This window comes from Acomys russatus, chromosome 24, assembly GCF_903995435.1.
Source record: "Acomys russatus chromosome 24, mAcoRus1.1, whole genome shotgun sequence".
Lineage (NCBI taxonomy): Eukaryota > Metazoa > Chordata > Mammalia > Rodentia > Muridae > Acomys > Acomys russatus.
Window position 1 is genome coordinate 56,421,743 of NC_067160.1, and position 25,405 is coordinate 56,447,147.

General features: G+C 46.3%; 1 protein-coding gene and 1 long non-coding RNA gene across 5 annotated transcripts in view; both read left to right on the forward strand.

The window, feature by feature from the left end:
• Il1rn (interleukin 1 receptor antagonist) overlaps positions 1-10,043 on the forward strand; it is a 225,199-nt gene extending 215,156 nt beyond the window's left edge. For 2 of the 4 annotated variants that reach the window (XM_051167022.1, XM_051167021.1), the window contains exons 2-5: positions 3,672-3,726; positions 5,324-5,412; positions 8,385-8,497; positions 9,617-10,043. In XM_051167022.1, coding sequence (XP_051022979.1) covers positions 3,713-3,726; positions 5,324-5,412; positions 8,385-8,497; positions 9,617-9,832 — 432 coding nt within the window. In that variant the 5' untranslated portion in view covers positions 3,672-3,712 and the 3' untranslated portion in view covers positions 9,833-10,043. Of the gene's footprint in view, positions 1-3,326; positions 3,727-5,323; positions 5,413-8,384; positions 8,498-9,616 lie in introns of those variants that run through there. The other 2 variants (XM_051167020.1, XM_051167019.1) reach the window with 2 other exon arrangements.
• LOC127207573 (uncharacterized) lies at positions 6,278-8,289 on the forward strand. Its single transcript, XR_007832930.1, has 3 exons — positions 6,278-6,436; positions 7,365-7,428; positions 8,222-8,289. It is a non-coding gene; the product is annotated as an uncharacterized LOC127207573 (long non-coding RNA).
• Positions 10,044-25,405: the final 15,362 nt, after the last annotated feature.

A 25,405-nucleotide genomic window follows, 5' to 3' on the forward strand; every position in this document is an offset into this window, starting at 1 on the left:
CAGACCTGGGACATCTGGGAGCCTCGTGTTTCAGACCCCGTAGGAATAATCTCTTCCTGTCTGATTTTGGGCTGAGGGTGGAGAAACATTTACCCAGCAGCCATGATATGGGTGGGATTCTGCTTGGATTGTCTGAGGACAGAGGCTAGGACACAGCTCTGCCATTCACCTCGGCTAATCCCTTCTCTTCCTCAGTTTTCAAGACCATTTGAGATGATACTGTCTTGATGTTTTAACAAAGTTTCACCAGTTTGCCAAAGTTGGCCCTTATAGACATTTATCTTCATTAAGAAGTCTCTAGTTTTTCCATTATTGCTATATTAGTAGCTGCCAAAAGCTTAGGTTTTCAAAAAAAAAACCACAGTTCTGTAAAAGTCTGAAAACGGTATGGAAAAAAAACATAATTATAGGAAGTTACATAGGAAGAAACTGACAAAGCACTTATAGCTTAATGACATTCTTGTGCACTGTATATAGATACTGCCGCATTTGGGTTTTTTAATTTTAATTTTATTAATTTATTCAGATTACAACTCAGTTGTTAGCCCACCGCTTGTATCCTCCCATTCCTCCCTCCCTCCCATTTTCACCCTATTATATTGCAGCATTTGTAAATGTAATTATATTTACAGGACAGTGTTATGCAAATATTTGTGATTTGCTTCAGTTACATAGAATTTTAGGAATTGTTATTTTTGATACATTGTCTTGTATTTCTTGTGTTATTTTGTTTTCTTACGAATGGCTAATTAATCAGGATGATTAAAATATCTACCTCCTCACAGTTCCCATTTTCTTTCTCTTCCTTCTTCCTCCCTCCTTTTCTCCTTCTGTCCTCATTTTCCTTCTCTTTTCCTTTTAGATGGGAGAGGTAGTGAGGCCACTTAGCAACCAGTCTCAGCAAATTTCCAGTGTGTAGTAAGTACCACTGTAGCTATCAGATGACCCCCAGAACTCACTCCTCTTACCCACTTGGCGTCCGTTGGATTTGTGAGGCAGCCCAGACACAGAAGGGAGATAAGTATCCGACCCTCAACTGATGTTGCCATGTTTATTAGCACAAGGGGCAGCCTCTCTCCCTCAGGAAACTGAAGGGTCTACCAGGAGAGGAAAAGTGAGGTGAGGGGCTTGGAGATGTGCAAATTGTTCCAGCCATAGCCGCTGGGCCCAGCTCTCCTTCCTGAAACTGTTTGCTCAAGGCCAGGCCGCCTATCATTTCTAGGGTGACTGGTAACAGCTGAGCAAAGTCATCTGTACTCGCTTGGGAGTCGTGCTTTACCATGGAGGCACTCTGTCCATTCCCCACCATCTCCTGCAGCTGGCAACTACCAGCCTATCGTCTGTGTCTATGAGTCTGAATGTGAGTGTTTTAATATGTAAGATATAGTATTTGTACAAATAAATAATAAAAGAGTCCAGGGCAACTTCCGGGGTACATTAGCAAGCATTAGAGAGTTTATAGGAGCTGGGTGCCTAGCGTCTTCTCTTTTCAGCAGGTGTGATAACAACAGAGTACACCTGGTGACTAATAAACCTTTCAGAGAAACCTTAAAGCTTAATTAATTCAGCAGTTTCTGGAAGTTGTAAGCAAACAGGCAGGTCCACACACATCCCCTCCTTCACGCAGCTCCATGAAGGGCTTGTCAAAACGAATGAAGAAATGGAGCAAATAGAACACCCACTTGGCCCTAACAGGCAGATAGCCTTTCTCTACACCCACACAAGAAAGAGACACACTTGCCATCCTGGCTCTCCAAACTCTCACTCAGCATTATAGCAGCAGAAATGGTCCATCTGTTGGGGGCGGGGAGCTCCTTAAAGACCTGACATGTGTTCTGTGGCTTCTCCATGAACGCGTTTAACTGTCCTTTAGACACACTCTGCTTTCTTGGGTTCAAAATAAGGTCAAACGCAGCCACTGAGCAGCGATGGCGCGCACCTTTAATCCCAGCACTCAGGAGGCAGAGGTAGGTGGATCTCTGAGTTCAAGGCCAGCCTGGTGTACAGAGCAAGTTTCAGGACAGCCAGGTATACAAAAAGAAACTCTTAGGGCTGGAGAGATGGCTCAGTGGTTAAGGGCGTCACCTGCTCTTCCAGAGGTCCTGAGTTCAATTCCCAGCAACCACATGGTGGCTCACAACCATCTAGAATGTAATCTGATACCCTCTTCTGCAGATAGAAAGCACTCATATGAAATAAATAAAATAAATAAATCTTTAAAAAAAAAAAAAAAAAAGAAAAGAAACTCTTGTCTTGAAAAACCATAAAAAGAAAGAAAGAAAAGAAATGAAGGTCCAACGCGTCAAGACCAAAGTGTGTGGTGGGATAACGTGGTGGCGAGCAAGCACTGAGTCTTTGCTCGATGAGCCTTCCCTTTCTGAGTCTCTCTCAAGGGGCTGGAGGTTGAGATAAGGTGTACGCTCCAATCCGGTTCGGGAAACGCTTTGCTTGTGCTCCTGGGACGGCTCTCTCCCTCAGGGCAACACATAAAGACGCCCTTCACCTTTCCATAATGCCAGCTAGGAAGGGCCTTGCCTTCCCCAGGTTATGCAGAAAAATGGCAAGAAAGGAAGTTACATCCACGTGGGGCCAAAATTTAACTTCCTTCTTTCCCTCTATCTTCAAGGAAGACATGGTCCTCCTCACTCTGAGAACGAAGAGGCAGAGACACAAAGAAATGAAGTGACTTTTTCAAGGTCACAGAGATGGCAGTGGCAAGTGGCAGGGAAGGGATCTGGACCTGCTGCTGGTCACATCCCTCACCCACTTCTCCAAGACCCTGATTTTGGGAATGAAATCACTTCCAAAAGACTCTAACTATCCAGATATGGGATTGGGGAGAGACAGCTAGCTGACTTTAAAGCACCTCTTGAGAGAGACCTAGTGCCCCAGAGCGTGGGTCAGCAAACTTCACGTGTACGTGTGACCTGTCCTGTGTTTCATAAATAAGGTGTGTTGGAGCAGAGTTGAGTTTCCAGGCTTCCAAATTGCTTGTGGGTGCTTCTGCACCGTGACAACTCAGTTGAGTACTGTGTTGACCTTGGATGGTTCACAAAATACCAAATATTTACCATCTGGTTGTGGACACAGTATTTACCCAGACTCTAGCCAACTGCCCCTTCTCCAAAGAGCACAATAACAGTGACTGACGTGACACTGTCCTCTGTTCTCCAGGCCCTGTCACTTGCCTTCTGATGAAAAGGGAACATTTCTGCTCAGATCTGTTTTGGAAGGGTGGAGTAGGAGTGCTGTGGGGGGAGGGGGGTCAACAAATAGTACCTGCCATGCAAATGAGGGAGTCTGGTTTTCATCGCTCATCTTCCCAGGAACACCACGAAGGGAAAACAGAGGGCTCAGTTTTGGGGAAATTGCAAAGGGCAAAAAGGGGAGGAGATCGCTTACAACACAGCATTGCGACACTCGGCGGGGCTGAGGGTGACAACAGCAAGGGTTTCTCTTTTTGGAAATATGAGGGTTTTTCCGCTTCTGATAGTGGGACGGCAATGAAAGCAGCGCAGGCTAGTGAATGGCTATTTTCTTTATAAGCAACCTCCTGTGAGGCTGAAATGGCAGTCGCTAGGCTCTGCTGCCTTGCTGGAGCCTTGGGATGGAAATCTGCATGGGGCAGCACAGTCACCTAATCTCTCTCCTTCTCTTTCTTCTGTTTCCTTCAGAGGCAGCCTGCCGCCCTTCTGGGAGAAGACCCTGCAAGATGCAAGCCTTCAGGTAAGCCTTCCAGAAACATGTATAGACCAGGGACGAGAGAGAGACACATGCTACCTGTCCAGGGCACCGGCTCTACAGGGGAGGGGATGGAAACAGAGATATATCCTTGATTCAAGAGCAGCTTCCTACATGCACAGTTTTATGTTTTAAAATACTCCGTACGTGGACAACAGGGCAGTCACCTGTGCTCACTTTCCCAGACACCTAGGTGTTCAGTAAGTGATGGTCAGGCATCCAGGAATAACGCTAGCTTTGGGATATAGCAGAGAGGAACACTGCCGCAAGACCAGTCAAAGGCTCAGACCAGCAGTCTGTGTTTATGTGGACTTGGAAGATGGCTCTCTGGAGTCCCCAGTTTCCTTATCTGTAATATGATACCAATTTAATGACAACCCCTTGTGCACCTTTCAGGGTTGTGAAGATTAAATAAGTGAGTGGTGCTGTAATTATGTTCTGAGAACTGTAAAGCGCCTGAAAAAAGAAATGGCTTGACTTTTAAAATTGGATCAAGAGCCTTGGGGGCAGGGGGCGGGGGGGATATCAGCAACCTTATAGTAAAAATGTCAGGCCTTTATTTCAGTTAAAAAATAAAGAGATTGTTGATGGATGCGATCTGTCCCTGATCCTTCCTAAGAGTGAAGTCTGTTGAGTCACGTCACCTTTGGCCCTGTCTGCTCCCACAGCTGGAGACTGGGACTCTGACTTTAGGTGTTTGCATCCACCCCAAGGTAATCTGTCCCTCAAATCCCACCATATCCTCTTAGCAGCCCCAAGAGAGGACCCTGGAGTCCTTTTTGCTAGGCAATTGAATCCTTTCGGTATGAAGCTCACCATAGGAGTAGAGACCAGTCACAAAGGCCCAAGTATCCCCTTCACAGGCACAGTACTCTGTTTGTCCTTTGCCTGGTCCTGAGCTCCTGGGCTGCTCCAAGCTCCAAGGTAAAGACCCAAGGTCATATCACCAGGGCACTATTTTCACATATCATCGTTGCCTGCCTCTCTAGAAGCCAGAGAGCCCTTCACCAAGAAGATAAGGAGTGACTAACAGGCCATTCCATGAGCTAGAGGAAGCTGACTTGTTCCTGGGGACAGTTGTCCCCCGAGCCAGGCCCAGAGCAGGTGACAGGCAAGGGAAGTAAAAGTTCTAGCTACAAAGCTTGAAGGTCTAAGACTCATTGTAGCTTGGCTGCAGTATAGTCTAACCCTTGACCTTGCAATACTGTAATGTGGTGGCCACATTGTAGTGGTGACCATCCAAATGTACACATAAGTGCAAAAAAACAGGAGAAAGTCATGTAGCTGGCAGCTCTCCTGTTTACCAGGATGAATATAGGATGTGTTTGCATCGCCTTGATGCCCTATAGAGCATTCTGTCGAAGCAGTGGGTGTCTGTGCTGGGATTCTGGGGTGAGGAACAAGAAAAGCGGGGGGCAGTTTCTGTTCACCATCTGTGAGAGAGCTCTTCCACAGTATTGGCTCGAGTCTTCTCATTTGTATTATGAACTTGCTAAGCACCGCACTTCCAACAGATCTAGATGTGCACTAGCTGAGTCTGAGGAAACCTGCTGTACTACAGCGAGGCCATTTTGCTTTTCAGAATCTGGGACATTAACCAGAAGACCTTCTACCTGAGGAACAACCAACTCATTGCTGGGTACTTGCAAGGACCAAATACCAAATTAGAAGGTGAGTAGACAATGGAGAAACTGGTGTCATGGGAGCCTGGGATGTCCTTGTTTCTCCTGAGTTGGAAATGAGAGACGTGGCCACCAGAAGGAACACATGAGAGTGGCCTCAAGAGAGTGGAAAAGGGTAGAGCCTGGGTCACAATGCCCCAGGGACACAGCTAGAAGGAGCAGGGGCCAGGAGGCATGGCTGACCTTCCTCAGTCCTGTACTGGCAGACCACCGTGCTCCTGTGTTCTTTGAACCCCAGGCTCTCCTTAGGCTAAGACGCCATGTACGTGGCTGAATACTATTTTCTATTGTGGATACCACCCTCGTTATGCCCCCATCTACACTAGGGACAAAGCCAAATGAACTGGGAGGAGCATCACCCGCAGATTCTTCAGTTTTGTTTTGGGTTTTTCTGTTTTTGTTTTCTAGAAAAAACAAGGGCAGTTAGTTGACAGAATTTAAATGTCCTTTAGCACTGGAGTTTAAAGTTCCTCTGTCTCTGTTGGTGATAGAGAGGCATTCCCTGCACCTCCTCAGTATTCTCTAAGCCCCTTCTCCACTTCCCTGTCTTATTCAGTAGTTGTAAAACTCGCTCACCAAGGAAGGCTCAGCTTTCTGCTGCCTGTCAGTAGCAGGTGGGAAGGTGGACTGTATAAGTCCACAGGCTTCCTGGAGCCTACTCATGGGCCTTATGAGCTCTGTGCCCTGTCTACAAACAGCCCATCTGTTCACCTGGAGGACAGGTTCTTTGGAGAAAATAAAGGCAAGCTGGAGACAGTGTGGAGGAGGCTGGTCCTTAGGTATAACTAGGTACAGTGTGCTCGGTCCATAGGGATAACTAGGTGCAGTGTGCTCAGTCCTTAGGGATAACTAGGTGCAGTGTGCTCGGTCCTTAGGGATAACTAGGTACAGTGTGCTCAGTCCTTAGGGATAACTAGGTACAGTGTGCTCAGTCCTTAGGGATAACTAGGTGCAGTGTGCTCGGTCCTTAGGGATAACTAGGTACAGTGTGCTCAGTCCTTAGGGATAACTAGGTGCAGTGTGCTCGGTCCTTAGGGATAACTAGGTACAGTGTGCTCGGTCCTTAGGGATAACTAGGTGCAGTGTGCTCAGTCCTTAGGGATAACTAGGTACAGTGTGCTCGGTCCTTAGGGATAACTAGGTGCAGTGTGCTCGGTCCTTAGGGATAACTAAGTACAGTGTGCTCGGTCCTTAGGGATAACTAGGTACAGTGTGCTCGGTCCTTAGGGATAACTAGGTGCAGTGTGCTCAGTCCTTAGGGATAACTAGGTACAGTGTGCTCGGTCCTTAGGGATAACTAGGTACAGTGTGCTCGGTCCTTAGGTATAACTAGGTGCAGTGTGCTCAGTCCTTAGGGATAACTAGGTACAGTGTGCTCGGTCCTTAGGGATAACTAGGTGCAGTGTGCTCAGTCCTTAGGTATAACTAGGTGCAGTGTGCTCAGTCCTTAGGGATAACTAGGTGCAGTGTGCTCAGTCCTTAGGGATAACTAGGTACAGTGTGCTCAGTCCTTAGGGATAACTAGGTACAGTGTGCTCAGTCCTTAGGGATAACTAAGTACAGTGTGCTCAGTCCTTAGGGATAACTAGGTGCAGTGTGCTCGGTCCTTAGGGATAACTAGGTGCAGTGTGCTCAGTCCTTAGGGATAACTAGGTGCAGTGTGCTCGGTCCTTAGGGATAACTAGGTGCAGTGTGCTCGGTCCTTAGGGATAACTAGGTACAGTGTGCTCAGTCCTTAGGTATAACTAGGTGCAGTGTGCTCGGTCCTTAGGGATAACTAGGTGCAGTGTGCTCGGTCCTTAGGGATAACTAGGTACAGTGTGCTCGGTCCTTAGGGATAACTAGGTACAGTGTGCTCGGTCCTTAGGGATAACTAGGTACAGTGTGCTCAGTCCTTAGGGATAACTAGGTGCAGTGTGCTCAGTCCTTAGGGATAACTAGGTACAGTGTGCTCAGTCCTTAGGGATAACTAGGTACAGTGTGCTCAGTCCTTAGGGATAACTAGGTGCTGTGCTCGGTCCTTAGGGATAAACTAGGTGCAGTGTGCTCGGTCCTTAGGGATAACTAGGTGCAGTGTGCTCGGTCCTTAGGGATAACTAGGTACAGTGTGCTCAGTCCTTAGGGATAACTAGGTGCAGTGTGCTCAGTCCTTAGGGATAACTAGGTGCAGTGTGCTCGGTCCTTAGGGATAACTAGGTACAGTGTGCTCAGTCCTTAGGTATAACTAGGTGCAGTGTGCTCGGTCCTTAGGGATAACTAGGTGCAGTGTGCTCGGTCCTTAGGGATAACTAGGTACAGTGTGCTCGGTCCTTAGGGATAACTAGGTACAGTGTGCTCGGTCCTTAGGGATAACTAAGTACAGTGTGCTCAGTCCTTAGGGATAACTAGGTGCAGTGTGCTCAGTCCTTAGGGATAACTAGGTACAGTGTGCTCAGTCCTTAGGGATAACTAGGTACAGTGTGCTCAGTCCTTAGTGATAACTAGGTGCTGTGCTCGGTCCTTAGGGATAAACTAGGTGCAGTGTGCTCGGTCCTTAGGGATAACTAGGTGCCGTGTGCTCAGTCCTTAGGGATAACTAGGTGCTGTGCTCGGTCCTTAGGGATAAACTAGGTAGAGTGTGCTCAGTCCTTAGGGATAACTAGGTGCAGTGTGCTCAGTCCTTAGGGATAACTAGGTGCTGTGCTCGGTCCTTAGGGATAACTAGGTACAGTGTGCTCAGTCCTTAGGGATAACTAGGTGCTGTGCTCAGTCCTTAGGGATAACTAGGTGCAGTGTGCTCAGTCCTTAGGGATAACTAGGTGCAGTCTGCTCAGTTGGAGCTTTTGCAGACTAGAAAGATAGAGCCTTCCTGACCTTCTGACGTTGAAATTTTGGCTTAACAGGGAGTCATAAAATGCCCACAGACTCTTCCCCACCACCTCCTCGTCTCTCTTTCTGACTCTCCCCTCTGCTCTTCTCCAGAAAAGATTGACGTGGTGCCCGTTGACCCTCATAGTGTGTTCCTGGGGATCCACGGGGGGAAGCTGTGCCTGTCCTGTGTCAAGTCCGGAGACAACATGAAGCTCCAGCTGGAGGTGAGAGTCTGGGTTAGCTATCAAACCATTCCAACCCCCCAGTGGCTTATGATAAGCACGGCACTTCTCATGCCGCCATGAGCTGAAGGATGGGGGGAGGGGCACTTTGGACCTCACAGAGGAATAGTTGGAGGTAACTCCTGACGTAGTTTCCACAATGTAACTGGCTGTCTGAGGTGCTTGTTCCTCCTCTAAACCATCTTTTATGTGACTTCTTACCGTTCAGTAGACACTCTGAGCTTCCTGGCGGCACAGTGGCCAGTTTTCATGAGAGATTATTCCAGAAAGATGGGCCTCGGAGTGAAAGTGCATATTACACTTGGACTTAGATAGTCTGTCGGTGAAAGCCTGTGACATGGTTGATATGGACTCCTTGTAAAAAAGGCACGTCACAAGAGTTTAAACTCTAGGAGAAGACACTTGTTCCATGGAGGACCACCTCTAAGACACTATCACGTGGGTCTTGTGCTGGGCCTCCTAACCCACTCGAACACACCTTCTTCTAGCTAGGTCAACTCTCAAGACTATGCACCTCAGTCATTATCTGTTACGTCATTGCTTTACCTATTTGATAGACTTGGGCTGTTCAGACATTATCTTGAGGGCTAGCTCAACAAACTTTTAACCCAACTGCAAATAGCCACACCCTCAAGTTTGTCACTATCTCTTGCCAATGGACAGGACCACCTTTTGGGAGTGGGTGGAGAGGAATGACCGTTTGTTCCAAATGTAATAAGGGTGACCATGGTACCTCATATAACACAGCCTATGGGCTTTGAGACACCTCAGCTCTTCTTCTCAGTCCTCTTTCCTTAAAAGGAATCAGATCCTGACAGATCCCTGCCTCTGTGGCCTCAGTCTCTGCCGATGGGACCATGTATTTGCTAAGCTGACTGTACTATGGCCACAGGGGCATGACTTTCAATGCAAGAGATGACCACAGGATGAGCCGTTCTATTTGTGCTATCTTAAGAAATTTGGAGCCTGTGTTCTTTGGCCGGGTCTCCAAGAGATCATTTCTTCACCATCAGTAGGTGATCATCTTATGGGAGGTGTGGGCATAGACAACCAGGACCTTGAGGGCCCTCAGCCATCACCTGACCACTTCTTGACTTCCAGGAGATTAACATTGCTGATCTGAACAAGAACAAAGAACAAGACAAACGCTTTACTTTCATCCGCTCAGAGAGAGGCCCCACCACCAGCTTTGAGTCAGCCGCCTGCCCAGGCTGGTTCCTCTGCACAGCTCTAGAGGCTGACCAGCCTGTAAGCCTCACCAACATGCCAGAAGAGCCCCTGACAGTCACCAAGTTCTACTTCCAGCAAGACCAATAGACCTGCCTAGACCTGCCCTTCCCCACTCCCAGGCCATCAGTGACGCCGCCAACTGCCTCCTCGCTCTGGCCATCACCAGGGCTTGCAGAACAACTTTTGCAGGGCGTATGGCAGAAGGACCTGGAAAAGCCCTGATGACAGATCTCTGCCTTCGGTCTGTTGGCTGACCCATGGCCAACCTCCGGGATGCTTCCAGAATGATCTTTCAAAGTGGATCATGGCAGGTCCTTGTTCAAACCCCTTTCTTGTTGCCTCGGCCCTCTAGGTGATGTCTAGACTGCTTGCTTGGCACGGTTTTTTGTTTTTTGTTTTGTTTGTTTTGTTTTGTTTTGTTTTTAATCCACTATCCTACTTGTCGCCAGCCCCGACCCATCAAGTCAAGTCACTTGACAATACCCCCCAAGTGGCGCCCTTACCTTGTTTTATAAACCTGCACTGGTCTACAGAGGTTTTTATTCTCCTAGTTGTTCATTTTAGTTTTGGTACTTGGGATAGAACTCACCAGGACATCACATACGCCAAGGATACGCTTCCAGCTCCCAGGGAAGTTTCGAAGGACCTAGGAACAAGAAATTAAGGATCTGGTTGTTGTTTTCTTAGGCCAGCCTTAAGTGTGGCCTTCTTGCGGACCGTTTGTCCTTTCTGAGAGGGGCTGGGGATTCGATGTCCCCGCAGTTGTGAAATGATGGTAAACGTGGCGGAAAGTGGTCGTAATAACATCTCCTTTCCCTTCTTTGCATGATGCCCTAAGTGGAAAAAGTAAAACCTGGTGGACTATGTTATCCCCATAAACCCTTTTTTATGTTTTTGGAAATTTCCGATCGTCTGGCTCCTGCTGGCCAGCCCAAACACCATCTCCACTCCAGGTCTACCACAGCTGCCTGCAGAAGCTCCAAACTGTCACCGTGCAGATGTGGCTCCCAGGTCCTTCCTAACGTGTGAATGAAGCCACTGATTATCTCTTCACTCTTTTCACCCTTTGAACCTTGGGGCCTGTGTGGAAGTGGCTGTGCCCCTGTCTGTTTCCTCTCCCAGCGTGTGAGCTCCGCGGAGAAGGGAGGCACGTCACTTGTGTGTGTTGGCTTCCTGCAGGGATAAGCGCCTGCTTCGACTCTTGGCAGGGACTCGGTGAATATGTGCTCTGGGTTCTGGGTGGGAAGTTTCTTACTCCTCCCTGTGGCTTTATCTCTATTTTATGATAAAACACTGAAAAACGTCTACTTCGTTGGTTGTGACCATGTGCCCAGGCCTACGGCATAGGCGGCTGGGGAAACAGGAGGCCAGGAAATCATGGTCTCCACTCTAGAAGTTTTCTCCTCGCTGTTTTCACTTCTTGGGAAGTGTCATTGTCCACCATGAACCCACCAAATGAAAATACCCAAATACCCAGATGAGCATCAGACACGTGAGCATCAGTTGTGCACTAAACTCGGTACCCCACAACAGCAAAGATAATAGTGAGCCGCAGCGAGCTCCGCCCAGCACGACACACAAACCTTGATAATCATGTGGGAGTGCAGTGGTGCACGCCATAATCCCAGCACTCAGGGAGGCAGAGGCAGGGGTATCTTTGTGAGTTCAAGGCCAGCATGGTCTACAAAGAGAGTTCCAAGACAGCCAGGGCTACACAGAGAAACCCGGTCTCAAAAAAGCAAAAAAAAAAAAAAAAAACACTAACGTGTGCATGCTCGAAGGTCAAACAGCAAGTAACGAGTTAATAATGAAAAAAGAGGGGAAACAAATACTCCAGTGAACCTGTGGTCCTGTGGTCTTGTTTTGACCCCCTGTTCGCCATGTGTGCAGAGGATGAGCTTGCTAAAACTGACAGGGGTCTGGGTTTCCCGTCTCTACATGCAAATAAAGGCTAGTACAGAAGAGCGAGTCACCGCCTTCAGTCTTTGCAATACCCTTCTCTAGTGAGGAGTGATGCCGTTGCTATTGGCAGTCCCGGAGGAGCCAGTGCTCAAGAACTCTGTTTCGGAGCTTCCTTGCTTCAGGTGTGACCCACAATTAGCAACAGCATCACTTGAGAATAAAAATCCTGGCTCCTGGGCTCCACACGTGATTTCCTGGCAGCTCACCTTAACCAGACCCCCCTCCCCCAAGTAAACCATACAGGCTAGAGCTTGAAAGGCATTGCTTTTGTGACAGGTGTGGTGGCGCACGCCTTTCATCCCAGAACTCAAAGGCAGAGGGAGGCAGATCTCTGAGTTCGAGCCCAGGCTGGTCTACAGAGCAAGTTCCAGGACAGCCAGGGCTACGCAGGAAAACTTTGTCTCAAAAGAAAAAGCAAGGAAGGAAGGAAGGAAGGAAGGAAGGAAAAGAAAGAAAGTTCTGCTTTCTCAAACTGCTGTCATGCAGTGTGTAAGCCCTAGCACATTTGCCAACATGATTAGCATAATTACAAATTCAGCCTTCTCCTGGCTCCCCAACCATCTCATGACCATATCTCCCCATCTTACTGCCTTAGTTAGACTTCAGGTGTTCCTTAAAATATGCTGAAAGGGAAAGCTTTAGACCACCACCATGTACAAAAATGTCAGTCCAGCACATCTGAGAGTTTCTGTCTCATAGATATATACATCAACATTTGTGAATAGTAACAACTTGGAATTGGCCACTACCACGCATCAGTAGAAATTGATGGATTAGGTCAGCCAACAGCCAGACAGGATCTGAAAGAGTTTATAAACCAGGGGAAAGCGAGGAGCTGAGCAGGGGGTCATGACCACTAGGTGGCAGTAGCGCTCACAAACTTTAGTGAGCAATGCTCTTTTCAAGTTTCAAGATGGTCCTCACCACCAGCATCTGGCCAAGCCTGACTGAGGTGAGGTCCCACACAGAAGGGGAAGAGAGAAAGGAGTGCCAGGGTAGATGGGAGTTGAAGAAGATGTTTCCATGCCTCTCTCAGAGACGCAGCAAGGAATCTCTGATTTAGACTCCAAAAAGAAACAACTTTTTGCCTAGGATTTAAATCTTCTGCATAAAGATGCTGGGTTTCACGGAGGTCTGCGTCTTGGTAGCAGACAGGCTCTTAGTGGACAGACACCTGCTTAGCTGGACTATATTTAAGACAACAAATGTGCAAACATTTGAGTTTTGCCATTGGCTGGGTTTGGAGCGCTTGGCTTACACTGAAGAAACCAGCCATGTAGGTAGGTGCCAGTACACAAAATCCATCTTTGGTTCATTTATTTGACACAAGAAATTGGACACACAGCTTGGGGAGGCCAGGCTTGGGGAGCATATTCAAGGGAGGTCTCTTTTTAATTAGGAGACAGTAAAATGGTAAGACTGGTGTTTAGTGTGTGGATAGGAACGCTTAAGTTGTGAGAGTCTAAGGTGTTTTAAGATGTGTAAATGCAATTTGTAAAGGTACAGCAAAGTGACTTATGGTATATAAGAAAGGAGCAAAGCTTCAGGTTTCTTTCCCTCGCTATGCTATTGTTATACCAAAACTTCAAAAGCTCAGAATGTTAACACTCTGATAAGCTATTTGCTGTAAATCAGGGGCTGGCCAGCCTGCCTTTCAGCAACTCAGCGCCAGCAGCCTACCTCATCACCTGCCACCAGGAGATGTGGCACCACGTTTCCACTGTCACTACTAGCTGCATATTTTCCTGTGCAAGAGGCGCACCCGTTAAAAGGTCCTGGCCACCCAGATCGCTCTGTCGTGTTCGTTCTCTCTGTCTCTCTGTCTCTTGGTCTCTCTGTCTGCCTGTCTCTATCCATCTCTCATGTCCCCACAGTCTTTCGCTCTCCCTCTCCCCCAACAAACCTCTTGTGTTAGATCTGTTGCATGGTGTGATTTCTTAGTGGCACACCCTGCCCTCAGCCCACCGAGACACTTTCCACTGCCTTACCCTAACATTATCCATCTAGCTCTGCAAAGTACTGACTACTATTAGAACCACAAGCCGAAGATTTTAAAGTATAGACTTAAATATTGCTTCTCACAGTGCTAAAAAAAAAAAAAAAAAGAAAGAAAAGAAAGAAAGAAAAAGAAAAAGTAAAAGAAAAAAAAAGCATCTGTCTGATCTATGCACACCCCATCTTCTGGATAGAGAAGAATGCTGATGCTTGCAAGCCAATCACTTGGGGTGCCCAAGCTTCTAGGGCAACGCAAAGACATGCGTCAACTTCCCTTTCTGCAATGTAGATTTCAGTAGAGACTACAAACAGTGGAAATGCTCACATATCTAAAACTTTTATCTCTTTCATAAACTTTTAAAAAGAAAATTCTCGTAGGCTTCAGGATATCAACTTGGATTCATTTCTCACAGGCCCAACAGATGCCAGATAAGGACTCCTGTCAACATCCGCCTGTTTCCCCATCTACTGCCTACTCCTAAGGGTGGTTCCCCCCCCCCCCCTTTGCCTGGTCTTGGGACTCTCCTCTTCCAACTACCAAGACCAGGGGCCTAAAATTTTGAAATGTACACCCTGAATAAAAAATTTCCCCCTGAACTCCTTAACTTTACCGTTTGCTTCTAATACATTATCTGTTCCAGGAGCTCTCTAATCAATTAAAGACTGCAAACTTCTCCCACTGCTGCCTGCATGGCCCCTAGCCCTGGATGATACTACCGAGCCTGCACAACCAGTGAAAGTGCCTGCTCTTCCCAGCCTTGGCCAACACTCCAGCTTTCTGAGTCCCTAACAGCAATGCCCCATGTCAGCATGAAGTTGACATAGGAAATTACACCTCTTTTTATCATTTCTTTATTATCAACAAAAAGGCTGGGACGTTAAATCCCAACACCCTACCCCCACTCCTCCCACCCCACCCTCCCAGCCCCCCACCCAGCAAATGGCCGAGGTGTCTATTTCACATATCAAAGTGCAGCGGGCCACCAGGTTCCCCCAGCATCCCTCAGTTTCCACCTGTTAAACAGACTCCTCCAAGTTAGCATATAAGTGGCCTGCCTCTAGGTTGCTTAGCAACCTCTGCTGTCATCACCTGCAGCCACAGCTGGGGACCCAGAATAAAAAAGACAAAGCCAGTGGCGCATGCCTTTAATCCCAGCGTTTGGGAGGTTAAACTGTGAGTTCAAGGCCAATCTGGTCTACAAAGGGAGTCCAGGGCAGACAAGGCTACACAGAGAAAGCCTGTCTCAAAAAAAACAAACAAAACAAAACAAACAACAACAACAAAAACACAAAACAAACCAAAAAAAGAAAAAGAGAAAGAAAGAAAGAAAGAAAAGGGACAAACCCACCACCCATCGCTCCTCTTGGCTCTCTGGCACTTGCTCTAAGGGCCCTTGTCTCCGCCCCTGTCTCTCTACCTTCATGGCCCACTGACGTCCTAACTCCCCTCTACTTCCCTTTTCCCCCAAATAAATCTCTCCATATCAGTTCTACTGCATCCCATTCTATTTCTTTTTATATCTTAACAATGGGCCCATGCCAAGGTGTGCCGCTGAGAAATTCTGCCATGCAACAGACACCCAGGTTTACTTGGAGAGAGATGACAGAGAAAGGCCGTCTTGGAGGGGGACATGAGGGAGAGACAAGACGGGAAGACAGGGTGGAACCTAAGAGGGGGGAGGAAAGAGAGAGGGAGAGAGAGAGAGAGGGAAGGAGGGAGAGAGAGGGAGGGAGAGAGAGGGAAGGAGGGAGAGAGAGGGAAGGAGAGAGAGGGAGGGAGAGGGAGGGAGGGAGAGGGAGGGAGAGAGAGAGAGAGGGAGAGAGAGAGAGAGAGAGAGAGAGAGAGAGAGAGAGCGAGAGAGAGAGAGCGCGAGCCTGGGGGCTCTTTATGTGCAGTACCCAGCACACCTGGTGTACTTGGAGACAGCAGGTGATGACGAAAGCTGTTGCTACATCCCTGAGGGCAGGCTAGTGGGACCGCCTGTTTGCCAACAAGCTGCATGTTCTTCTCTGTATAATCCAGACCGTTGGCTTCCTGACAGCGGCACCTGGTTCCCTTCTATCTTCTCCCCTTCCCCTCCACGGTCCCAACATGCCTGAGCTCAGCCTGGCCGTGTCCACTCTGGACTCTCCCAGATATCCCTGTGTCTGCCTTTGGCTATGCTGTCCCAAATAGCAGTCATGTCCTATCCTTTGCTTTTCATTTCTTTCTTTCTTTTCTTTTCTTTTTTTTTTTTTTTTTCCATTCAACTGGGAGTCATGACAGTCTGGGGGGGGGGGGGAGACAGAAATGAACAGAGAAGAAACTCAGACTAGTGCTATGAGGAAAATAGTGTTTTTTCTTTTTTCTTTTTTCTACCTCTAAGCCTCATCAACTATAGCATCATAGAACCACAGAAACGTGGCTTAAAAATCTAAATCGAGATCAGACAGAGTGGTACACCCCTGTAAGCTCAGAACTCTGGAGGAAGGTTGTGAGTTCAAGATCTGGCAAAAATCCAAAAGCAATTAGAGGATTTCTAGCTTTCACAGTCTAGTCATTGTCCCTGCTTCCTGCAGTGGTGACCTCAGTTAAGCAACCCGGACCCTGGGCCACTATTCCCTTGTTTGGAAGGAGGGCACTGGACTCCCCCCTGTGTCACGAGGCTGACCTGCAGTTTCATATCAAAGGGTGTGACGCCTGAGCTCTGGCTCCCCAAGTCGAGTCTGGTCCACTTGGTCTAGGTGTGGCTTGGGGGTAAAACAAAGACATCAGTATCCAAGGAGCCCTGAGGTCAGGTTTCTCCCAGCTGTTCCTGCTTCGCAGCATCTGTTGACACAAAGACTACAGAAAACGGCTCCTTGCCCAGGCAGCCGCTCATGTCCACTGTGCTCTCACTCAGACTGACCGCCAAAGACAGTACCCAGCTGATACCTGTGACGTCGTGGCTTCGGCCCCAGGTCTGATGGGTAGGAATCGGTTTTGCTGATTCTTCTGAAATCCGTGATGTGCGCGTGTGATATCATCACTTGGGTGGCTGAGACAGGAGGGGTGTGAGTTGGAGCCTGCGCAGACTGCAAACTGAGACTGCTTTAAAGAAAGAGAGATTTCATAGTTCCCTGCTTTCCCAAACATGAGGTTGGCTAAGATGCTTGGTGTAGGAAGCGCAGTTTAGAGTAAGCACCCAAGCAACCAGGATTGTCAGTCACAAGGCGGATTGGGGACGGGGGTGGGGCATGGCTGTTTTCTTCAGCGGAAGGAAATGAATGGCGGCTGGTCACATGGAACAGCTTGGTGGTCCTTTGCTGTAATGTTGGCAGCCAACTTGCACCTGAATCTCCCCCAATGTGGAGAATTGTTTAGGCCTTAATCCTGGGCTTCGATACCTGTGAGTAGAACTCATCCCTGAGGAAGCAGGACGGCCCGTGTGCTTTGCATCCTCCATCCTTATACTGAGCACAGATCCCTCCGCGCGGCCCTAGCCCCAAGCTCTGTTTATCAGCCGTAGAACTCATTCTTATTGCAAAGGTCACAGGTGCTCTGCTACCTTGCTAGGGAGTTTTAGCGTAACTATGCCTAAAGCTGTGTTGTGATAAGTGTCCCGTGGAAACCTTTTCAAAAGTTTTACTATGCTTAAATGTGTAAGAAGAATAAATGACGAGATCAGATCCTATAGAGTTTTGTTTTTGTTTTTTGTTTTTCTTTTTTGGGGGCTGCTTGTTTGTTTGTTTTGGTTGGTTCATTGGTTGGTTTGGTTCGTTTTGTTTGTTTGTTTGTTTTTGTTTTTTGTTTTTTAAGACCAGGTTCATGTATAACAACCCTGATTGTCCTGGAACTCTCCTTGCATGGATCTCTGCTTGCCAGTCATGAGGCTTTTGGGGTACCCAAAAGCTTGGACCTTCATTCTTTTTTTTCCCCCACACAGTTTAAACAATGTTACAATAATCGATGTTAAATTGCCGTCGATTTTTTTTTTATAAAGAAGAGCAAATAATGTCGTAGTTTTGTGTATAAAATCTCTAAGCCACAGAAGCAAATCTCAAAATGTTTCATATCAAACCTAGCTATCTTAGAAAAGTATGGAAAGATTGTGAAATAGAATTTGAGTTCTTAGCTTTAAGAAGTTGAGTAAAGATTCTGGGGTCAAGGGGTCAAGAAAAGAAGTTCAGCATATTTCCACCAGGGGGCAGCCTTCCAAAGAATTTTTGGGGGGGGGGGTAGATTACTTTAATGAGTTCAGATCATGCCTCAGACTGGTCAAAGTCTGTTTGTTTTCCAGACTCCCCAAGGAAAATCTGCTTTGTTCCCTCTCCTTCTAGGTTTATTGTTATTTACCAGTCAAGCTAGTTTAAGGCAGTTATTTGGTAACGTGCATAACTCCAAGACCTCACCCCCCCCCCCTCAGGACTGTGGCGCTAAAATCGCATGATCCTGTGCTTCTCTGTTGCTCCTGGGAACCACTCATTCTTCGTGGCTCTCTAGCTCTCAGGCACTAATTCTCTTCTTTTTGTTGCTACCTTCTGAGAGGAAGCAGGCAGCTCTCCCCCTTCCACTGAGAGGATCAAGGCACCTCAGGGCACCTTTGACCCTACAAAAACACCACTGTGTGTTCCCGGAGAACAGAGGTTGAAAATTAGTTCTAGCCTGATGTGGCTTTGCAGCTGAAATTCCAGCATCCAAAAACTATTCGGAAGCCCCAAAACATCAGTGGGTTATATTTATAGCCAGCCAAAGGGAAATGACGTAGAGAACGCGGAAGTTGTGTGCAGAGACCACGGGAGTACCGTCCCTCTGGCATCTGTTTTGTTTGAGCGCGGTTTGACTAGTTGGACAGTCCCCTCCCCCTTTTATTGGGTGACATCTTTACGACAGTGAGACCATTTGTATTCAAGGTAGGCTGTGATTTGCCACATATAGAGAAGTCTATAGGCAGAGTTAGGAAATGCAGAAACAACTGCTAAATAGTTCCATTTAACATGAAGTAATGGTTTTATAAGACTTGTGTGCTATGGACATGCTAATTTGCATATACATATTGCGCGCTCTCTCTCTCTCTCTCTCTCTCTCTCTCTCTCTCTCTCTCTCTCTCTCTCTCTGAGACAGGTTTTCTCTGTGTTATCTTGCCTGTCCTGAATCTGAATCTGCTTTGTAGACCCAGCTAACCTCAAACTCACAGTGATCCACCTGCCTCTGCCTCCCAAGTGCTGGGATTAAAGGTATGCACCACCATGCCCGGCTCTTTCTTTCTTTCTTTCTTTTCTTTTCTGTTCTGTTCTAGTTTTCTAGCAGAGCCCCCATGTGTCACTCACCTGGGCCCGAACTTGCTTTCCTTCTATGCTCTCCTTGCCAATTCCAGTGCTGAGATTTAAGCAGACTCCATTGTAGCTGACATCTTTATATTTGATAATAGTAAATTTTAAATATTTTGTCCTGTTGTTGTATCTAAATGTTAAAGTTTTAGAGTTTACATTTATGCCTGTGAGCTATTTCAGGAATACTTTTCAAGTAAGGTATCTGAGGAAAACTTATGCACAGTCTTTTATTAAATCACAGATTTGTGAATGCATGATACTTGGTCTCATCCATTTGCTATATAACTCTAGAGGTTTAGTAACCTCTAGAATTGAGTAATAATTGCCATAACTGATTTTATTTTTAAAAATCCCATCACTTCAGGAGCTGAAGAGGGGGCTCCGTGATTAAGAGCACTGACTGCTCTTCCAGAGGATCTGGGTTCAATTCCCAGCACCCACATGGTGGCTCACGACCATCTGTAACTCCAGCCCTGGGGAAGTCAGTGGTCACTTCTGACCTCTGAGGACACCAGGCATGGGCATGGTACACAGACCTACATCCAGACCCACACCCATCAATGCAAAATAAATAAAAGTTAAAAAGAAATTATCACTCAGAAATAAAGTTTGTGCTCACTGGAAGCAACTTCTCACCTCCTTTCTAGACCCGGACATCTTCACATGCCTGCTCTGGCTCTGCATTTTCAATATTTGATAAAAATTTCATTACATGATGAGCACATCATTTAGCACGTCTTCCAGGGTCATTCATATAACAGAATGTAATACGCAGTGTTCTATTTTATGTCCGAATGATATTTCTTTACCTGAAATGCTGTATTTTGCTGCTGTGGCTACCTTTTTATGTATTACAGTGCTCCAAACAGTCAGGCATAGACTTACTTCTGTGGTGACAAACGCATCTCCCTGGAACCACTGAATCACGTGGGCATTCTCAGGCCGTGCCAAGCTTTTTCCCGACGTGGCTGCTGCATTTTACAATCCCACCGGCTGTGAATGAATGCTGCCTTTGCTGTAGCATTGCTAACATTTCTTATTATCTGTTATTGAGTTTTTGAAACCGACCACTGAGCTACACCTATGGCCCTGCTTATTGTCTGTCTATCTAAAATTATAACTGGAAAAATTGTTTAATTAAAATAAAATAAAAATAAATAAATAATAAAAATTAAAATAAAATTATAACCAATATATGGATACATTATTGTGCCTTTGTTTTGCCCTGATAGCCGATAAAGTTGAGCATTTCTCTCTCCCTCTGTCTCTCTCTTCCTTCCTCCCTTCTCTCTCTCTCTCTCTCTCTCTGTCTCTCTCTCTCTCTCTCTCTCTCTCTCTCTCTCTCTCTGTTTTTGTTTTTGTTTTTGGAGTGTTTTGGGGTTTTTGTTTTGTTTTGTTTTGGTTTGGTTTTTTTGCTACTTGTCCATCTTATTCACAGATATGCTGTTCAGGTCCTTTGCCTGTTTGCTATTTTGCCTTTTGTTTTTGTTTTTCAGTGCTAGGCATTAAAGTCAGGGCCTCTTGCGCGCGAAGCAAACATCGTGCCACTGGGCTACACCTGTAACCCTTTTTTTTTTTTCAGACAGGGTCACACTAAGTTATTCAACCTATTAAGCAGCTGGGATTGCAGGCTTTTGACACCGGCCCTGGCCCTTTGCCTAGTTTTAAAATTGGAATGTCCTTTTTAATATTGAGTTACAAAAGTCAGATATTAAACATAAGTCCTGTTCGCACCTGACCCACCTATTGAAAAGGCTTTCCCTTCCTTACAAATTACCTTGACACTTTGGTTACAAGGTTCATAGATCTAACACGCTGTTGCTTTGGTCTGTTTTTCTGTCGTTTCAGGTTTGAAGTATTTCCTCATATTTCCTGTGGCTTAAAAGTGCACTTCTCAATTTCCAAATGTCTTGTGTGGGTTTCTAGATGAGACGCTGTTGTGTACTGTTGGCTTGATATGCTTGTGATTTGAAGACACGGCCACATGATTGTCAGCATGCAAATTTAGAGTCTCTGGTAGTTCTGCAGAGATCCCTTTTATAGAAGGTTCCCTGCACACCTGCAAAGAACGTGTGCCATGAATGTTAATGTAAAATGTCATGAAGTCAGTTTGGTCAGACTGAATAACAGTGTAGATCTTCTGCACCCTCACGGGTACTGTGTGCACCTAGTTCACTGCTTATATATAAGGAGTTCGGATTACACAGGAATAACCGGCTTTTTCCCTTCATTTCTCTCAATTCTGTCAGTTTTTACTTGGTATATTTGGAAATTCCATTGTTGGATTTACATATATTAGGAATTTTATATCTTCTTAGTAACAACACTTTTGTCACTTTAAACTGATCCTTTTGTTTATGGTATTATTTCTGTATTAAATTTTGCTTTATCTAAAATTAAGCAATTACCTAGTATATTTCCCACACTCTTTTCATTTCAACACATATATGTATTTGTTGAGAGTGTGTCTTTTGTGACTACAATGCAAGTAAGTCTTGTTTTATTAGCTTCGCATTTTAATTGAGGTCCTTAATGACATTATTGATAAATTAAGTTATATTCTATTTATCTAATAGTGATTACTTTTATATACTCTACTGGTTTTGTTCTGAATTGAAATTGTATACATAATGTAAGAATCCTGTGACAATATTGCTCCATTTATATTGTTCCCTTTTGTGCTTGATGATTTTTATACATTCTGCTTCTTACAAGCTAACAAGCCAGAGCTGGAGAGATGGCTCAGAGGTTAAGATCACTGTTTGTTCTTCCAAAGGTCCTGAGTTCAATTCCCAGCAATCACACAGTGGTTCACAACCATCTATAATGATATCTGGTGCCCTCTTCTAGAGTGCAGGCATACATGCAGGTAGAACACTGTATACATAATAAAGAAATCTTTTTTAAAAATATTAATAAGCATCAACACAAGATGTTAGTATTTTTAATGAATAAACAACTAGATAATGTAAAAGAAACAAAAAAGTCATAGATTTATCTTTCTAGTGTTCTTCTAAGTTACATTTGTATTGTTCCCCTCATTTTGAATAATTTATTCATTATAATATTTAATAATTAATAATACTAACAAAACTTACATTGTACTATTTATTATAATAAATTATAAATACATAAAATGATTTAACCAATTATAACATAATTTATTTCAATATTTATTTACTTTTTTCAGTTTTTGCTTTTTATGAAGATTTAATGAATACAGAACAAGGTGATGGATTATTATTTAACATTTCCTCATATTTAATATTTGTGCCTGTGTGTCTCTGGTGTATATACCACGTGTGTGTGTGCGTGTGTGTGTGTGTGTGTGTGTGTGTCTTTAAGGAGGCCAGAGAGGCTCCCTGACTCCCAGTGTCCACATTGCTTAGCTCTTAAATGTCCCTGAAGGCACATTATGTTGCAGGCTTGGTCCCCGGCCTTTAGGGCCACTGAGCGCAGGTAAAACCTTTAGGAGGTTGGACAATAGGAAGAAGGAAGTTAGGTCACTAGGAATGTGGGGGCGTGGTGGATATTGCTCCCTTTCTGTCCGTCTTGTGTTTCCTGGCTACCATGGTGTGGACAGCCTCTGCTGTCGGTCATTCCCGATCGTGATGTGTTTCCATGTCACAGGACCAAACAGGACAGGTCCAAGTGACCTTAGCAACAGTGAGTCAAAATGCCCCTCCCTCCTTATAAGTGGTTTATCTCTGGCACTCTCTGCCACAGCATGAAAGGTGATTGATTCAGAGTGTGTGCTGAGTACCGTGTGCTACTGGAACTCGGTGGCGTGTGTCACAGGAGAGAAACTCCAGTGTTAGGAAGTATGAATCTTAGATAGGGCCACTGGGAGCCTGTCCAGCCCTCCCTCTGGGTGGCAATGACTGAGATCAGAGGTCGCCATCAGAGGAGCACATTGGCTCATCTTCTCTGCTGTACCTCGTGAACAACTATTTTTGCTAAAATCCCTTATTCTTTGCCCAATATTATCCTTTTCCTCTCAAGGTTCTTGATGAAATTGATCATAGTTTTGACTTTTTAAACTCCTTAATCCTTAAATCCAAGAGCTTGTTTGTCTGTGGTTTTGTTTCAACTGACTGTTGTCTATTCCTTTTTTCTTCCTTTTTTTTTTTTTTTTTGTTATTGTTGTTGTTGTTTTGTTTCTTTGTCTTGTTGTTGTTTTTGTTTTCAAGACAGGGTTTCTCTGTGTAGCCCTGGCTGTTCTGGAACTTGATATGTAGACCAGGCTGGCCTCAAACTCACAGAGATCTGCCTGCCTCTGCCTCCCCTGTGTGGGATTAAAGGTGTGCACACAACTACTGCCTGGGTTGCTATTTCTTCTTGACTACAAACCCATAGGTTTTTGTTTCTTTGAATGTTTTATAGAGAACACTGTGTATATGACTTGTAGGTGCTCTGAATTCTGTTATTTTCCTCTGAACAGTGGCAAGGACATTAAATTATTGGAGGCACATCTTGTCCATGTGCAGATTGGTTTTACATTTTTCCTGTATGATTTATCATTTGGTCCCTAGCTCTAGGGTGTGTCCTTTACTCTTGGGAGGCAGTCTTTTCCTTTCGGTGTGACTACCCTGAAATTTCAGTGGGAAGCCTTTTTACAGGGCTGTCTGAACTGTCAGGACTCAAACTGCATGCCAAGTGTCACGATTGTTTTCTTTGAGTTATCTGTAATCCAGCCCCATGTGCATTCACTCAGGAGTCCCAGAGATTTGAAAGGAGCTTGTAGGTATATGCTGAGCCTCGCACCTAGGTGGTTCCCCCCCTTTACTAGAATTTTCCACTCTCAGAGAAAAATTATGTTCCCACCACCACCACCCTACACACACACACACACACACACACACACACACACACACACACACACAACATGCTTATATCAATCAGTGCTTATCTGCCAGGTAGGCTGCAGTTTTTTATGTGAGTGGTTCCTTCCCTCACCCTGTAGTGCCCACCCACTGGCTGGCATGCTCGGAGAAGAAATAGTTCAGAGCTGGTCAGAATGTATAACTTCGCATCAGGCGTGTCTCAAAAAGCAAAGCAGTTGTCAGAAGCACAGCTTTTAGGTCCCAAATGTCTGCGTGTGTGTGTGTGTGTGTGTGTGTGTGTGTGTGTGTGTGTGTGTGTGTCCTTAGTGGCGTTTACTTACCTGCTTCCTACCTTGAAGGCTGTGAGGCGGATTAGATGTGTCATTTGTAACCTGGAACCAAGTACTCCATACACATTTGCGGCTGCTGTTGGTTAAAGTGCGCTGTTTGTCAACAGTGTTGTAGGCAATTGGTTTTTCTGAGTTGCATGTCTCTAGGGCAGCTAACATGTCACTGGATACACAGAAAACATGGCATCACTTCATTCAAAATTCCACTCTATGCCTTACATGCAGTGCAGGGAATACAAACTGGATGGCGCCAAAGAGGGGATTGTTGAAAATACAGAGCCTCTTGCGAAGCGCTGATCTATGTCTAAGGGTAAATTTGGCGAAACGTGTTTGCGTTTCAAGTCACAGCTGTTTGTCAGCATGCCGCCAACCCAGACCAGTTAGCGAAAGTTCATAGCGGGTCAACAGTTGCAAGCAGATGAAGTTCTGAAGTCCGATATTGCATTCTTTGCCTGTGTCTACTAAGTAAGTAAGAAATAATGCTCAATTCGTGTTCCACTGCAAGCGTGCAGGTTTACGTGGGTCTGGCCGGCCACAGTTTCCGGGTTATGTGCTTGACAAAATCAGCCAGATGCGCGCAGGTTGCGCCCGGCCCATCGCCGCCGCCCAGCCCTGCGCCGCGGTCAGACCAGTCAGACGGCTTCGCTCCAGCCCGCCCCGGCCCGGCCCTGCCCGCCGATCACCGCTCTCCCGGAAACCCAGGTCCGCGCTGCGCCTCCCCGCAGCCCTCGCGGCCCCGGCCAGCGCCTGGGCGCGGAGGCAAGCGGGCACCGGGGCTGCGGGAGCCGCAGCAGGAGCCCGGTGGGACGTGGGTAAAGGCGCGCGTGAGAAAGGCTCCGCTGCAGTGGCGAGGATTGGACCTGTCGTCCCCCAGATGGTGTCTCCACTGTGTCAAGACCAGCAGGTGAGCACCTGAGGAAAGCCGCTCAGGGGCCAGGATGTCAAGGGCAAGGGGTCTGAGCTGGGGCGAAGCTGCAGGAGGCTAGCAGAGACCCCAAGAATAAGGCCTAACTGAAGAGAAGGTTTGGTTGCACCCCACTGATCAGTCCCGGTATGGGGTCCTCCAGCTAAGGTAGGCTCCAAGTCCCCAGCAAAGTAGGAGGAGCCTTTAAAGCTATGGAGAGGGCTTTGCTTCAAATCTTCCAGTGTTCTCTGGTGCCTGTGGCGTCTGGGGCATTCCTCCCTGATGATACATGTTTGGTAGGAGCTTATGGGCTTCCCCCAGGAAGGCACTGGCC